The sequence below is a fragment of the Agelaius tricolor genome, unplaced genomic scaffold (genome assembly GCF_023055355.1).
Source record: "Agelaius tricolor isolate 1412-34295 unplaced genomic scaffold, bAgeTri1.0.p SCAF_8, whole genome shotgun sequence".
Lineage (NCBI taxonomy): Eukaryota > Metazoa > Chordata > Aves > Passeriformes > Icteridae > Agelaius > Agelaius tricolor.
This window is the reverse complement of record NW_027269268.1, coordinates 36599406-36616520: the sequence shown is the minus strand read 5'-3', so window position 1 is coordinate 36616520 and position 17115 is coordinate 36599406. Positions and strand designations below refer to the sequence as shown.

The 17115-nt window shown below is 40.8% G+C and overlaps 2 protein-coding genes across 13 annotated transcripts in view; both read right to left on the bottom strand.

Annotated features, from left to right (window-relative positions):
* Positions 1–7298, bottom strand: part of CLOCK (clock circadian regulator) — a 64443-nt gene extending 57145 nt beyond the window's left edge. For 5 of the 12 annotated variants that reach the window (XM_071432357.1, XM_071432372.1, XM_071432365.1 and 2 more), the window contains exon 1: positions 7076–7297. The gene's annotated coding sequence lies outside the window, so the exon portion shown is untranslated. Of the gene's footprint in view, positions 1–1203; positions 1290–6185; positions 6394–6437; positions 6459–7075 lie in introns of those variants that run through there. The other 7 variants (XM_071432371.1, XM_071432368.1, XM_071432360.1 and 4 more) reach the window with 5 other exon arrangements.
* A 762-nt stretch (positions 7299–8060) lies between these two features.
* On the bottom strand, positions 8061–16988 carry PDCL2 (phosducin like 2). The gene is given in 5 exon segments (XM_071432356.1): positions 8061–10944; positions 10947–11086; positions 12647–12696; positions 12698–12800; positions 15762–16988. Coding segments are annotated over 5 exon segments (615 nt in total). The 5' UTR covers positions 15995–16988; the 3' UTR covers positions 8061–10855.
* Positions 16989–17115: the final 127 nt, after the last annotated feature.

The window sequence follows — 17115 nt, the reverse complement described above, 5'->3', positions numbered from 1 at the left end:
TCTTATGCTGACAGAAAAATATTATTTTTATAATTATTTTGCTTTAATGTCACACTATGATATTGTTGGTCCCCCTCCCTTTCCAAACAGCCCAATATTCCTCCTGTCTCCTCAAGCCCTGATGACACAAACAACTCCTGGTCTCCTACCCAACACAGACCCAGTGCATGTTAAAAAAAAAGGTCAGTACCAAAATCCCACTGCATTATGTCTCACTCAAGAGAGGGCAGTGACACATTTCTCTATATCCAGCTTGCTCATTTTCCCAAAACCTGTGGTAACATTATGGTCTGTGATTTCCATCCCTCCTACAAACATGGCTACAACTGATCAACTATTTCAAAAGCTACTGGTGAATATGTAAGGAAAGAATGAGAGAAAACAAGGAAAAAGCATAAATCACATTTTCTTAGGAAATCAGGCTTAAAAAAAGGCAACTCCCTCCCTACAGCTTTTAATCGAGGAAAATTTCCTAGTTGTTTATTGAGCCAAGGAAAGAAGCAGCTTTTAGCAAAATATTTTTTTATCTTTTTACAACTTCACCTGTAGGTTTCAAATTAAGCTTTGGGGAACTAAGGTGGCAAAGTTACCACATGAAACAAGACAGGTTTTTTCTCCTATCTTGAGGCTTTTGGATGACTGGTGAAAATCCAAACATTTAACATATCTCTAACAAGAGTAATCTGAAAAATTACACACCTTCTACCTTAGCACACCAGCAGGAGTCTACATTCTCTGTATTCACAACCATCTTCTCAACAGCAACCTCTAAACTATTGGAACACTGTTCTGCCAAAGTGCATGTCAGTAACAGCCAAAATCCAACAGGCAGTCACTGACATTACACTTAACATGCAATGAAATAGCCACCAAACACTTCAAATGCCCTTAAATGCAAGAAACAATTATTAACTACTTCATTAAAAACTCAAACATAAAAATGGAGACTTTAGTTTTATTTGTAACAGCAGCAGGATTCTCAGAATTTGAAATACTAAATTAGCTGTATTCATGTGTTTTGTAGTACCTTTTTTATTAGGCAGCTTAGTATCTCATTCTTTCATTAAGATCATAATTTAAGATGTAAAAATATATATTTATTTCCTCAGTGTTTCTAACGTACATTAGGAAACTCACACATTAACCTCCCACAAGAGCCACTTCTTACCAGCCAGCCTGGCCTCTACATTCACAAATACTTGCCTCAATGAAGAAAGTGCTGAAACTTTCTGGAGATCTACCAGTTCAGCAGATAATGAAGTGCTTATGGGACCTGGGATCATTCTTCTGCAAGAAGTGGACATACACTCACAAACTTGTGATGCTGCAAGCTGAAAACTCTTGTAGATGAGGTCCCTAGCAATACTACTCCCAGCTAGAAAGTACTTTAAATTCTGACACCATGCTGGGTGATCAGCCCATTCCCAGGTATTCCTCCTTTTCTAAGTGTCCCACAGCAAGACCACTACTATGCAGCATGGTTAGCAAGTTCTGTGGCTTGCTCTGGTTGTAGCAGATCCCAAAGCAGCAGAGTCTTCACTAAAACAGGGCACAAAAAGGGGATTCCACACAAAAGGATCTATAAAAAGGATCCAAAGTACCAAAGGATCTTAAGTACCAAAGCAGGGAGAGTTGCATCATTCAGCAAGACTTTTTCAAAACTTAACAGAGACACAAACTATATTATATAAGCAACCAGTGAACACAGTATTTTGCCATCACGTGTTTCTGGAGGCCTCAGACATAAGTAAGGTTAGTACTCACAATCCAGGTCCCTGTCCTTGCCATACATATAGCTAAGCTTTTCCCATCAAAGCAGGAGTACTATATTCTTTTAACATGCCAGCAGAGGGGAAGAGATGTGCTCTCATTTGTCCAGCAGCACAGGGTTACAGCACAGTAACCTGGATCACAGAAACTGGAAAGCAAATCTCTAGTCTTCAGGGTTCAAACCCTAATTTCTCAGCAGGCTCTGCATCACACTGAGAAGATGCATCAAATCCTAACTTTTCATTTCAGTGGCAATTTTCAGAATATGGAAGCAAAAATAAAAAGTAAAGTTTTACTGGACAGAGCAGTACCAGAAGTATGCATGCCTCTCTAAGGCAGCAAAGAAGAGATGCAATTCTAGTCCTAGTTTGTAATGGCATTCAAAATTTTAAATGAAACACAGGCCAGAATACAAGTATATAAATCATATCCTTTTCCTCCAAGAAAACAACTGGCCTAGTATATCTCTTTAGCCCAATTAGACTTCAATCATTTGTCTGCAAGGAAAAGTGAGGTTCCAGGCTTTGGAGTTTTGTTGGTTTGTTGCTTACTTTGGGCGTTTCTTTTTTTTTTACAGGACACATGAACAAAGCCTCTTCCTCCTCACTCCTTTGTGCTTCTGAACAAAAGGGAGAGTCACCACAGGGTTTTGGTCCAAGTCCAATTCCATAGGTGTGCCTGAGGTGTGGTTTGAACATGCCTTTGAACAAGTGAAGGCCTAATTTACAGATTGCCTAATTTATGAATAGTAAACAGATTTAGATGCCAAGATGCTCGGTTATGATAAGATTCTGGAAGATGTGAATGAGAACAAAACTTCAGTGTTCAACTTTGGAAAACTTTACTAGTGAAAACCTAGAAATCCTCTAAGACAGACATCAATTTTATTTGGAGCTAGACACACAAAACCCATCTAAATCAATTTTGACTCCTCCATATTATTTTATGGATCTAACATAAACCAAAACCATCTCAGAGGTACCTGCAAATATCCTTTTTAGTGGAACTCTAGAAAGACCTCTATAGAATAATTATGTCACATGTATTTATTTTAAAAAACCACTCTAACTGGATCTGTCTTACTCCAAGAAGTGTTTTAACAACAGCATAATAATCTAACACCACTTTTCTTGTGGTACCAGGTTGTCATTATTGGTAAAATGACATTAGCTTCAAAACTGAAGCCTTCTCACATACTCTGAGATGATCACACACATAGTTTTAACAAAAAAGCATTGAAGTAGCCACATCTATTGCTAATTTGGCTACATTTTTATCATGAATATGAGGAATGCCCATAGTATATACTGAGCTTCAAAAGCATCACACTCCAAATATGTTATTATCACTTTTGAATCTCATATATATAACTAATTTTTAAGGATCTATATTTAATAAAATATTAATACTATTAATGATGATTTCATAATATACTCAGAACATCAGTACAGAATGGAAAGGAAATTTACTCACTGATTTTAATGACAAAATGCAACAGTTGGAAAGAGTCCAAAGTGTGCAGCTCTAAACCGTTGAAAGAATCTGTGAAACCTTGTTATTTCCACATTATATTAAATGTATGACAACCACAGTGGACCAAAGCATTTTATGTATATGACTATATATTCTAAAAGTAGCTATAATAAAGAATTTGTAATACACACAAAAAGTATGGTAAGAGAACACTAAGACTATAAATTAGCACACTCAGAGGTGAGGCATACCAAAATTAAAGTGGCTTTTACATGACAAAGGCATTTTGTGGCAGCAGTAGGGATAGAGAATTCAACCCTTCAGGGCAGCTACATTAACCCTGAGTCTTATTTCTCCTCTGTGATTTTGCATTTCACATCTTTTAAGTCCTACAACAAATAAACAGTGTAACGTCTGTCAGAGTTTCAAATTATTACAGATTCCCACTGAGTTAACAAAATAACCAATGATCCTAGTAAGTTCCTTTCCCCACATGGACCACCTACAGAAGTCAAAGAGGTACCTTCCTAACAGATCTGCCCAAATTTGCTTGTGCCAGAGTTACAGAGAGACACTGAGATCTTTAATTTCAGATTCTGCTACGGGAATGAAGATGTGCTTCCAACACGTCTTTTTATTCTGAAAGACCACTAAATCCAAAATAATAATATCAATGCTACTAACAATAATTCAGTGTAAGCTTAAGATGAGAGAAACAGTTGAATGGTTTGGTGACTATCTGTAGTCTCACACTTTTTTTGCCTCTAGAGATAAAGCTACTGTAAAACAGCCACTGTTCTCCCAACAGCCTGGTGACTCTCCTGGTCTTGTGCCACCCCTTCAGTGGTGAACCAGTTCACTAACACTGAAAGGTTAAAAATACCTTGCAAAGTAAATAAACAGAAAGTAAGAATGGCAGGAACAATCACTACTGACTTTGCTATGCCACTACCTACTAACATCACCAATCCTCAGAAACAGTTCTACACCTGCTTTCACATTTGGCCTTCACAGTTTGCAGTGCTCATAAAGAAGCTAGTACTTTAAAAAGGCTGAAACACTAAACTGAACTTTTCTTTACTTCAGAGATCTAACAAAGCCTTTGCCTCGAGAAAAAATAACTCATGACAATGTGACGAAAAGGCACCCTTCAGCTGTAATTCCACTTCTTCTGAACTATATTTTGAATTTAAAACTGTATTAGGATACTAATTTTCTACTTTAAGAGGAGAGCTATCCATAGTCTTCATCTATAAAACTAAGCTGAAACCATGAGGCACTGACAACAAATTATATGTGTCCCCTGAAGGAAAGCATAGATAAAGGAGCTGCTTTCAAATGAGGAAATTACCTAGTGCAGCAAACTGCATTTTTGATTCACAACTATTTTTAATACAAGTTTATTCATTTTTAATAAAAAATTCACAACTTTCCAAGTTGATAAAAATATTTCATATAAAGAACATATGGAGAAGGTGGGGGGATATACCTCTACTGCTATTTAATATCAACTCACATTTAATATTAAACTTTGTGCAGAAATTTAAAATAGGGAGGGGAAAAAGCAAAAGTTCAAAGCTCTTAAAAGCCGCAATTTCTCTTGCAAGACCAATTCAACCACAAAGATTCATGACTTCTGTGAAATTCTATACTAAGAAGCTAATTAACCAACACTGCAAATTAAATTTAAGGTAATTACCACTCAGTTTTTAAAGTGCTTAGTACAAAGAGACTAAAGTAACCTACAGCAGAGGTTTGGGGGTCCTTAGGAGAGCATTAGTAAGGAAAACACACTGCTCTCCTCACATTCTTTTATTTTACCTAAATGTGTTAAAACTTTCCCATGCAAGAACATGAAGCGGAAGAAATAAAAAACAAGGCATGGCTGAATGGCACCTTAAACTATTAAATATCAACCCGGAAGTTTGAGGGTTTTTTCCCTGTTTGAATTGCTTGTTAAGAAGCAGTAACCCTTGCCTTACCAACAAAATTCTCAGGCAAAGTTGCCATATTCTACAAAAGGAACCTAAACCAAATACATTATGTCTGGTAATTTGAAAGCATGTCTATAATGAGTTTGAGGAAGTGTCTTAAGTGGATACATATGAAAATTAATATTTTAATTTATAAAAAACAATTAACAGCAGAGTTACTTTCAAGTAGAATCCCTCTGTTACAACAATCAAATGCTGTCCAATTTCAAATAACAGGCCCAAACCCCATAGATATTTATAAACAAAGTCAATATTATTTCTGTAAAACTGAACATTGTGAAACAACTGCAACTGCTCATACTGAACTTTGCCAGGACTACCACAGTCGAGGTGTATTTCTCAAGTACTTCTTTCTCTAGGGTATTTGCTTAAACAATCCTCTTGCCTCCTGTCACACCTGTTAGCCAGAGAAATTATACAGGTTAAATATAACCACATTAAAAAGAAAAAACAAAAACATAAAACCATGGTAGTTAATTTTAACCTGGATCATTTCCTCAAGCTAGTTATGGGACACAATTCCACGAACCGTTGTGCTGGTGCAGCTGCAGCAAGGAAGAGGCAGGCCAGGTCAAGTCAATACTGCCACCAAAAGCACTGTTTGTCAACCAGTCATTTAAAAAAAAAAACAAAAAAAAAACCTACTTTAAGGATTCAGAGCATCAGCTTCTATGACTGGCCACTGTGCCTCTACATGCAGTTTCATATTCCAGCCAAAGCCATACCTGACTTTCCCTGTGCCTCTTGGTAGGTTAACTCTTATCAGCACATGAAAACAACGGCCTCACAAAAATCTCACTGCAAACATGTTTGATTAGTTCATAAGCACTCCTCCTCATGGAAAAAAAACATTTCAAATTTATATCGAGGCCTAAAGTATCTGGAATTTGAAAGTGAAACCAACCAAAAATCCTGATCCACCTTAACCCAAACACAAAATTGAAGTACCACGGATTTCCAGTCCCTCGCTGGTCGTATTTCACACCTGCATGCACGGAGTATTTAACACACTGACTTTAAGGCCGTAGGAACTCGAAAACGGACCGGGGCTACTGAGAATCCCGCACGTTTTACGAGAGTGAACACGCTGCAGTTATCGCAATAAAGTTATCGGAACCAAAAAAAATTTAAAAAAAAAGGGGGAGGAGGTGGGTTAAAAAAGCCTACAAGTGCATACGCAACCCCGCAGCTCCAGCCCACCTGCCGCAGGGAGAGCGCGGGGCACGCTCCCGCCGCCGCCGGAGCCCGAGGCCCCGCAGAGCTGAGAGCTGTCCCGCCGCGGGGAGGGCCCGGGGCCGAGCGGGCACCGACCGCCGCCCTCCCGCTCGCCCGCCGTGTAAACACCCGCGCTCGCAGGGCCGCCGCGGAAACCTCCCCCGCGCGTGGGGCGGCGGGCCGGGCGCGTCCCCCCGGCGGCCGCGGGACGAGTCGCCCCGGGGAGCGGCGGCCGCGAGGGGAGGTGCCGCCCGCGGCTCTGCTCGGTCCGACGCGGCCCGGCCCGGGGGATGCCGCGGAGTCCTGCGCCCGGCCTGCCCGGTTGGCGGGCGCGGGGCCAGGCGGGCAGCGCTCCCGACGCGCCCGGGAGTTGTGACAGGAGCAAAGTGGGTCACCGGGCCTAGCGGGTGCCCCGCGAGCGCCCCCCGCCCCCGGCCGCGGCCGTGCCCGCCCAAGGGCAGCCACTGCACTCCCGCCCCCCCGGTCCGCGGCGGGAGACACACGCCGGAGCTGTCAAACTTCCACCGCTCCCCTCCGCGCCGCGTCCCCGCCTTCCCCTCGCCACCGCACACCGGGGCCCGGCGGGTCCGCCCGCACCGCCCCGCGCCGCGATCGCTGCTCACCTGGCCCCGCGCTGCCTCTGCCCGCCCGCGCTGCCCCGGCGAGCGCCGCTCCCCGCGCGCAGCCCCGCGCCCGCCGCCCGCCGGCACTGCCCGACTGAACCTCCCGCTCCTGCTCCTCCGGCGGCGGCGGCGGCACAGCAGCACCCGGGCCCGGGAGTCCCCCCGACACCACTGCGCCTGCGCCGCCGAGCCCCCACCGCCGCCGGCCGCCGCGGCGCCTCGCGCCACCGCGCGTGCGCCGGCGCGCACTGCAACCCGCGGCACCCCGGGGCCGCCGCCGCCGCCGCGCGTGCGCACGAACGGCACACCGGGGAGGTGATCCCCGCTCCGCGAGCGCGCCTCGCCGCGCCTGCGCAGGGGGGAGGGGGAGGGCTGCGTGCGCTGCGCAGGCGCGGTGGGCGCGCGCCTCCCTGACCTCGGCTCACCTCGCCTCACCTCACCCCGGGCCGCGGGAAATGGCGGCGGCGCCGAGCCGCGACCGGGTCACCGGCCAGCCGGGCTGCGACGGGAATCTGCGGGCAGCCGGGCTCCGAGCGAGATCAGCGGGCACCGGGCTGCAGGCGCAGAGCCGCCAGCCGAACCTGCGGAGGGGGCCCCGCTGAACGGAGACTCTTCTCCACCGGCACGATGAACCCGGCACGGAACGCTGTCGCACGCGCGTTCCCAAAGCGCAACAAGCGACATCCCGAGTCCTCTCTGGGAAATGCGTCCCGGGGTATTCAGGGGTTCTACGAACCCGTCCCAGCGGAGGTCCGTGGTTTCTTTCCTGTCCTTAAACGGGTGAAATTCCCAGAGCGGCAGAGACCAGACGTGTTTGCCTCAACCCTTTTGTGTGTACGAGGCTTGTAATACCGTTCGATAATATGCGGCGACTATTTAAACCTAATCCTGTTGTTATAAATGATCAAATCGGTAGCCAAATCTATGAAAAATTTAACAAAGATTTATTGGATTGATAACAAAAAATAGAATTCCGAAGAAGAACCACCACAGCCTGAACAGCGTCAGCCCCGGGTGCAGGCGCTGGGTGAGCCAGGGTCCAATGACAAAGTGTCAGCGTTTCCCCAGGAGCTCACGCCGAGGGCTTCCAGCGCCAGCTTATATACAGTTTATTCTGCCTGAGGCAGAGGTGACCACACGTTTCTTTGTGTCTATTCACATGCAGAGCGGGATCCATACATGTGCAGGAACAGACAAAGACTGAATGAATCTATAGACTCAGAGGAATGTCTGAGTATCCAGGCAGAAGCTGTATTCACATGTAGTAGAGTGATACCAGTTCCTGAGTACCGCACATGTAATCATGCCCAGGTGCAGGTCTTGTGAGTTCCTTGAGACATTCCATTAATCATGGTCCAGGAAGGTCTAGATGCGATCTCCCGGGTGCAGATGCCAGGGGAAATCATCTATGATGTTCCGGGACTGTCCCATTCATACAGTAACAGACCTGATATTATCCTAACGCTGTCCGGGAACTGGTTACAATGAGAATAGAACTCTGCTCCCAGCCAGAGTGCTCAAAGGCATAACTTTGGACCTTCACAATATTTTATACACACATATATCTATCTATATAGCATGAATTATCTCTACCAGATATTACACTGTCATGCCTGCAGCAGAGCATTGCAGCAAACCGTTTTCTGTAAAATAAAACGTTCAGGATTGTGTATTCTAAGTAATATTGTGAAAGTAATCCAAATTTTTTTTTGCTCAGTTAAAAGTATTGTATTTTTCAGTTGATACCTGAGTAGCAATGTATCTAAAAGTATCTATAGAAGTTTAATTCGTGTTTGCGTCTAGAACAAAATAAAGAACTTGACTGCAAATTGTCATGGATTTCCTTTCTGGGTTAATTTTCAGGTAGTTCAGTTTCCCCATTTGATTCACAATTGTGACCAAAGCCTTAGGAAAAGATACTGTAGGGTCAGGAGCTTCTTTACCAGTAGTGCTCCCAAAGAGCTAACCATGAGCTTTTCCACTGAAAGAATTCTGAAAAGCATTAGTAAAAATATTTATTTTTGTTACTTATTCATAATACTCCAATTCCAGCTGTTAGTTGAAGAAAATGTAACATAAGGAAAGTGAATAATATTATCTCTTTTGATGAAATGTGGTAGAGCTAATAGGGTACAGCAGGAACGTCCAGGAGAAAATGTGGGACTATTTTCCAAAAAAAACCCTAATTATCAGAACGAGAATATGGCAAAGAAACCAGGAGGCTACAAATAGCTTCTATCAAATTTGCCAGAAGATCTTTAGTAACCAGTGATAATTCTTCAGAAAAAGTAGGGATGCTGCACTATCTCACACCTTGCATGAATAGGAGCATAACACTTACTTACTGCAATGTTGCAGTGACAAATTGTTCTTTGACAAGATCAGGACAGGCAACACAGCTGTGGAGATGATACACATTTGCATTTTCTGCCAAAGCTGTGGCATAAGCGAGGCCATGTTTTTAATGCTACTTCTCTTTTGGTACTATTTTGTAGGATCCTGAAGGAACAGGACAGCTTAGAGATGATGTGATGGTTTATGAAACTGTTCTCCTAGAAATACTATTGCTCTGTTCTTGTCATCAGTGTGACTTTGCTGTGTAATGATAGTTCTGATTCACTCACATGGGCTATGTGAGAGCCAGCACACCTTTTAAACTATGCCAGATTGGGAGCAGCAGATCTTTTGTGAATTGGTGAATGGTGGGACTGCATTGAGCTGGAAATGCAGAAATTTCCAATGCACTTCCATTAACTATAGCCATGTTTCCTAGAGAAATGCCATTGCCATCCTGCACAATGTATTTCAGAGCCACAGAACGACCACCTGCTTAGTGTGTTCCTTTTTGATCCACGCTGGCCTGTTCAAAAGAGGGTCTGTTTGAGGAATCTGGTATTGAAACTAAATTTCACATCACTCCAAAATGTTGACTTGAAAGCCTGTCACAATCCACATAATCCTTGCAAAGCACGGTTGGCTAATATTCCTGGAGCCTTTTCTTCCAAACAGTGTAACTGACTCCACACCAGAAACATCTGGTTTTAACCTGCAGATTAGCTTGGATTTTGCTGCTGCTTTGTCACATCTGATGGCTTTAATTACAGCCATGTGGTCACTTTGCTTGGACAAAGACAGGGGCACCAAGGGGAGGTTTGGCTCTTTCCCTGTCGCTCCCACTGTCACACCCTGTGCGTGTGTCCCTTGCAGCAGCCACAGGCGTGGGAGGGAGGCTTAGGCTCGCTGCTGAGAGGAAGCAATGCTGCTCTTATAGCAGCCAGCTTTGATACTTGAAGGGACTCTGCCATCGTATCTAAAGTCCCTGATGACCTATTTACATTTAAAACTACTAGCTAGCGTTCTAGTTTGAAGTGGCAGATAACAGCAGATAAGGCATTGTCTCTGAAATGCATCTGCTAGTTATCCCTAAATCTGGAAAATAAAAGCTTCCAGTAGTGGTATCTGCCAGTAGGTATCTCCCAGTAGGCTTACCAAAGGAGTAGAAAACCGTATTTGAACTAACTTATGTCAGAACACATGATCTTATTTTTTTTTCAAGCAATACATGTTTTTATCTCAATAAAATATCTTACCATGGAATTGCAAAATACCCATGCTTAGGCAATATCCTCACCACAGAATTGCACAAATTCTATACAAATTCTTGGCCTTTTTTTCAGATCCTTCTTTCCCTTCAAAAATAATCAAATACCTTTTCATCCTTTAAAAAGTGGCCTTTAGATCCAATGATTACAAACAACGTAGAATTTTTCATAATGTGAATTATTTAGAAACATTCCTAGTGCTTTCTGTTTTCAGATATCTTCCCACACGTTTAGCTATCCCAATGAACCTGCCTTGTATTTCACTAGTTTATATACAAGTATTGTGGGTAAACACCTGTCCTTGGAATTCTGAAAGCAGCAGTTTACAATGGCTTTGAGAAACTTGCCTTCTGGAAACTTTCAGGCCAGCAGGTTGAGATGTTCATTAACCAGTAAACACACTGGGGTACTAGAAAAGAATAAGGAAATATAATGACACTTCTAGTGTAAATTATTTGTAAAATAACTGAAGTTATTAAAGCATTTGAAGAACACAAGTACCTTTTCCTATAGTCTGCTTCTACTTTAATATGTTATAAGAATTGCAGGACAAATTTTATTTAGCTTCTTCCTAGATCATTGTGATTTAAAGAGCTGTTGAATTAAAAAATACATGGCAGTACTGTAAACAGAATATGTTAGTAAAGTTACCAGACACTTCAAGCACTGTGCCTCAGTTTCATTCCTTACTAAGTTTTTAAAACTGATTTTGTCCATTGTAGAGTTTAAATGACAATTTTGAATCTGTAACATACATTTTACTTTATTTAAACTAGATCTTAGTTTAACATTAAATACTTCACTCCTTAAGTAACATCAGGGAAATCTTTGTATACTTTTATTTTTACCATGCCTTACCATGTTCATTATTTTCATAGTTACTATTTAAAATACAATCTATATAAACCCCAAAAACCAACCAATGGATGAAGAAAACAGATACAGAAAACAACAAAACCAAGAGTTTTTCTCGTTCCCCTCCCCTTCAGCCCTTTGAGCAATTAGGATCTTTTGTATCTGACTGAAGTTAAATCAGCTGGTATGGCCTGTGGACCTTGGAGGTCAAAGGCAGGTGAGCCAGTTTTGTTAATAGTGATGAGAGATTTTGGGGATACTCATACTCATTCCTAAGGGATTACAAGTTTCCTCAGAGGTTTTTATTTATGCAGTGGTAAAATACAGAATTGCTTCTCCATTATGCAAATTAAATTAAAATTAAGAAAGGCCCCTATTTTCTCTCTTCAAATCTTGAAATTTAAATTACTATAATTCTAACAATTTCACTTGGTTGTCCTATTCCTTTTGCTCCTGGAAAAAATATTTGATTCCTGACAATTGAGAAGAAACTCCCTCCCAAAAAAATTTGAAAAGGAGGAAAAGAGAAAACTTGTCTGAATCTAAAAAATGATTAAACATTCTATACTAATTCTCAGTGCTTTCCAAAAACATCTAATAGAATTGCTAACATACACAGAACTAATCATGGGAGTCCTTTGACATTTCTGCTGCATCCTGTCACAACTTCTGCTACCATTAGGGAATTTAAGGGCAGTGGATAAACTAACAAGATTTCCTCATTTTGCATAACTGAGACTTTTTCTGAGAGGCTTTTGATTTGTTCAAGTCAAAGGGGAAATAAACTTGTTAGACCACTCCTGCTGAGAAAAGAACCTGCAAACAGTGGACACCACTTTCTTAGTGAAACCCAGAGATCTCAGTAAGGTTGCACACATGGTGATAAGCATGCACAGCAAAATAAGTCTTTCATGTGTTTGAACAAAAGTGAACAATTAACTCTCACAAAGTGAATTAACAAATCAAGTAGGTCAGATGCTCTATGATTCCATTGCTTAAAAAAAATTGCTATCTCATTAGTCTTTTATATTTAATTTTTCTATATTTTTTTTTTAATTTCCAGTTCAGTTCTTTGTATTGAAGTATTCTGCATCTTATGCAAGAATGTAATTACCTTGACCAATAAAGGTTAATTATAACCTAAACATCCTCTGGAGCATTTCTATGCTTCTTTTGCATAGTGCTTTCCACAACTTTCTCTTAGCTGCTTTTGCATAGCATACTTTTGCCTCCTCTGAAGACGTTTCCGTTCCTGGAAGTGTTGCTGCCTAATTAGAAAGTAAAAATAATAATAAGCATCTTTGGAACATTTAACATGCATTTTAAAAGAATGTCTAGTGCATCTCAGTTACTTAAATTATTTGAGTAACTCTTGAGCTGTTGGTCTTAAAATTTTAGAGCTAGAATGATATCTATGCCAATCTTTATTCAATAATATAACATTAAAATTAATTTTCTTAATTCATCAATATCAGATTTGGGAAACTTGAGTAACAAACAAATTGTACAAGCATTTATAATTTGAGATGAAGCAAGAAAAAATTAGAGCAGGTACTAAATATTTGTGTGATTCTGAATATGAGATTAGTTTAAGGAGGGATTACAGTACTTATACTAGTATTTACCAGACAGTTTTAAAATAATTAAGGAAAGCTGAAATGTAAAATCAGTAGATGGCAGTCTTCGTCTATAAAAATACTTGCAAGGTAGAAAAGGAAAATGTTTTACTGAAACTTGACGAACTAAAAGCAGCTATTAATTAACTGAAAGCCGCTGTGGAATTACTTTTCACAAAAAGAAAATTAAAAGAAATAATAAATGTACAATGCTATTATACTCTAGCAACAGTACATCATAGTTTTGGTTCACAATTTCCACATATTTATGTGAATTATTTTCTTTCTCTGAGAGTATATTACCAGATACACTGTGTTAGTCCTATAATTATTTTAGTCATTTTAACAATTCAACAGCAGTAAGTACAGGTAGAATCTAGATAGAGAAAATGTTTTGATCACATTAGCTTCTTTATATTGTGTAAACTGCATGCCTCATTTTTCTTAGTTACAATACAATGTTGGGCAGAACTCAGCAGAGTAACTTGTAAAATATGTACAAAAATATACACGTGAATGTCTCGTAAAGCAACAATTGCTGAAGTTGATACAAGGTGCCAAAGTTTTCTGAACCCAAATTCATAAGCACATTGACTCTCTATGGCACTGTAAGTAAAATGATTGGTGTAGTCCTATTAAATAGTTGAATAAGGTTGATTGTGTCCCAGTTGTGCCTAAGAACAGTGTGCTGTGTATGACAGATTTCCAGAATTGTAGCCTGGCTGGGCTTGGAAGAGAGGTCACCTGATTCAACCCTCCAGCTCAAGTAGCATCAACCTTGGGCAGGCTGTCCAGAGCCATGTCCAGACAGCTTCTGAACAGCACCAAGGAAGAAGACTATGCAACATTTCAGTTGTTCTCCCTCACAGTAAAAAAGTGTTTTCTGGTATTCTGAAGAAACCTCCAGCATTTCAGTTTGTGCCCACGTCCTCTGGTCCCGTCATGGGGCACCACTGGAAACACCCTGGCTCTGTTTGCTTTATACTCTCCATTCAGGTACTTATAGACTTGATTAGGTCTCCCCTGAGCCTTCCTTCAATGTAAACTTTAAATGAACATTTTCCTGAGGTAAGAAATAGAAAAGTCATTAAAATCTACTTTGAGTAAGAGGCAAACCAAACACAATAGCTGTTTATTAGGGATTCACAGCCGGCTTTTAAAACCACATGAGTTTATAGTCTGGAGCATCTCTCTTTTAAGGAAAGACTGAAGGGAATGGGCCTGTTCAGTCTCAAGAAGAGAAAACTGAGAGGGGACCTGTTGACAGGACCTCATCAATGTAAGTATTTGCAGGGAGGATGTCAGAGGATGGAGCCAAGCCAAATTCTTGTCAGGGGTGCCAAGCAATAGCAGAAGATAGGCTGGGCAGAAACCTATGCACAGGAAGTTCCACTGGAATATGAGGAAGAACTTCTTTACTCTGTGGCTGGCTGTGCCCTGGAACAGGTTGCCCAGAGAGGTTGTGAAGTCTCCCTCACTGGAGATAGTCAAGAACTGGCTGGATGCAATCCTGTGCCATGGGCTCTGGAATGACCCTGCTGGAGCAGGGGTGTTGGACCTATGACCCACTGTTTTCTCACCCAGACTGCCCCATTCTGTGATGCTGTGGTTCTGCAGCTACCACCACTACAGCACAAAAATTTTAATGTATGATATAGTGAAACTATAGTAATTATTATAGTAATTCATAATAAATTGCATTTTTATTACAGTAATATATTTAGAAACCATATTGTACTGGAAATGAGTGCTATGCTAGAAGAAGAAATGTATTCTGCTCATAATAGTCAAATTAATTACTTAATCAATTAAAAATTCTGAACAGTTTGATTCCAGCACTAAAATACAGTTTTCTTCTTTAATGGCATGCCATCCTCATATAGGTGGCAAGTACCCCATATGCAAAACATTATCTATCACAAAACTGAAGCCACAAAATACTGTTTTTCCTGTTTTTCTTGTGCACACGAGAGAAAAGGGATACCCACAACCAATTGTCCATTCTTTCTGGCTTGAAATGCACATAAAACTCTATCCAAAACAGGAGGGAGAAAATGGGATTCAGAACTTCTTTACCTGAACATTTATCATCATTGCACAAAGTCTGAAGACTAGCAGAAAGTGTCTTTAGTGTGCAGAGTCGTCTTTGGTGTGGCAGAGTGAGGGGAACCCTTTAATCAGGCAGAAAGAGAATGAGCCCTACTCGTGTAACTGGGACAAATGTTGAGACTGTAACACTTCAAACATAGCACAGCACCAAACACACCGTGGCCCAATGCATCTTCAGCTCAACTGAGGGTGTGTAACAGTGGTTTCCACTGTGGCCTGTTCAACAGTGTCTTTTAAATATCCAGCTATCAGAGTAAGGAATTTTGCCCTAAGAGAACACCAAAGCAAAATATGATGTAAACTGTTTCTTTGTGCCACTGGGAGTCAGGAAGAAGTAGGACAGTAATGTGGGTTCTATCTGATGTCAAAAGAGGAGAAAGTAGAAAAAGGTGGTTGTATGAGTCGGCAGATATTACTATCCAAAATATTCTGAGTTTATTTTTTAGGAGCATGTACAATAGTGACATGTGCACTGCTAATCTGGATGGATATCTCTCACTACACCTGTACATATCAATAGCTTTCTTATCAGTCTCATCAAAGCCAACTTCAGCTCCCTTTAGTTCTTCAAGATTCATTCATTCATATGGTTTCACTAGATACACAAAAAACCCAAACCAAAAAAACAAACAAACAAAAGAAGTCCACCTTTTGTTCTCCAGAGTCACCAAACATTTTAAATGTATGAAAAGTAATAAGCAGATGTAATGTAGAACTAATGAAAGAAAAATATGCATTTATTTCAGAAATGAGTTAAATTTGTCATAACTCTGGGTAAGAGAGAGGGAACAAAAAGGACTTTATTTAATTATAACTATACAGGAAAATACAGAAATACAGGGGTGGATTGCTACTAATAATTCAGAATGGTAATCTTCCTTAGACTGACTGGCTTCTTTATGAAATTATTTAAGTTCGTTATCTGTACATGTTAGATGTCATACCACTTGTCACTATCTGCATTGTATGTTTAATTCAGGATCCTTTTTGAAATAACTAAGTGAAAATCATTAAAATTAAACTATGAATATTGAACAAATTTTGTTATAACAAGTGTTAATTATTAAAATGCAGAGCAAAAACAAGTGGGCAAGAAGAGGAAAAGGTCTTCTCAATTTGGCTTCCTCTGAGGCCATATTTTTCCAACTACCATCTGAAGTTTTATTGCTCAGTGCAGAAGCAGTAGTAATGCTGAGGCCAATTCAAACCATGACCAGCCAATACAATGTTAAAACTTTAGCCCACTTCTAAACTGAGTCATAGAAGCACAGAATGGTTTGGGTTGGAAGGGACTTAAAGATCATCCAGTTCTGAGTGATTAGTTACTTTCAGTATAATTACAACCTCAACAACATAATTTAACACAATTTTGCTGTGAAAATAAACTTGGAGAGATAAAATGGGAAGATTGTAAGGCTAACTTGTACTTCTGAGTAGAGTTTGTTTCAGTCTCCATCTAAAGTACTTGAGTTTTCAAGTGAATTGTGATCCCAGTTGCAATTAAGTCTTCTAAATGAGAACCATAGTGCATCTGCATTCTTAATAGCTAAAAAAGCATGCCATTATATTTTAGTTGAAATAAAGTCACAATATTTCTTCAAAACGTGCAACTTGTTTAGGTTCCTTTTATTAAGGGAAAAGGGATTCTCTTTTTTTTTTTTTTCAGATGGTAACCACACAAGTCACAACATATTCTGGAACAAACACAGTAGTCTTGATTGCAAACATTCTCATTAAAACACTGTCTGGCTGAGGGCCTTTATTTAGAAGGGGAAATTTCCTTAACAGGGTTGTTAGAGGCAATGTCTGTTGTGTGCGAGCACTGACTCTTTTACAGTTGAATTACATGTGGTTGTAA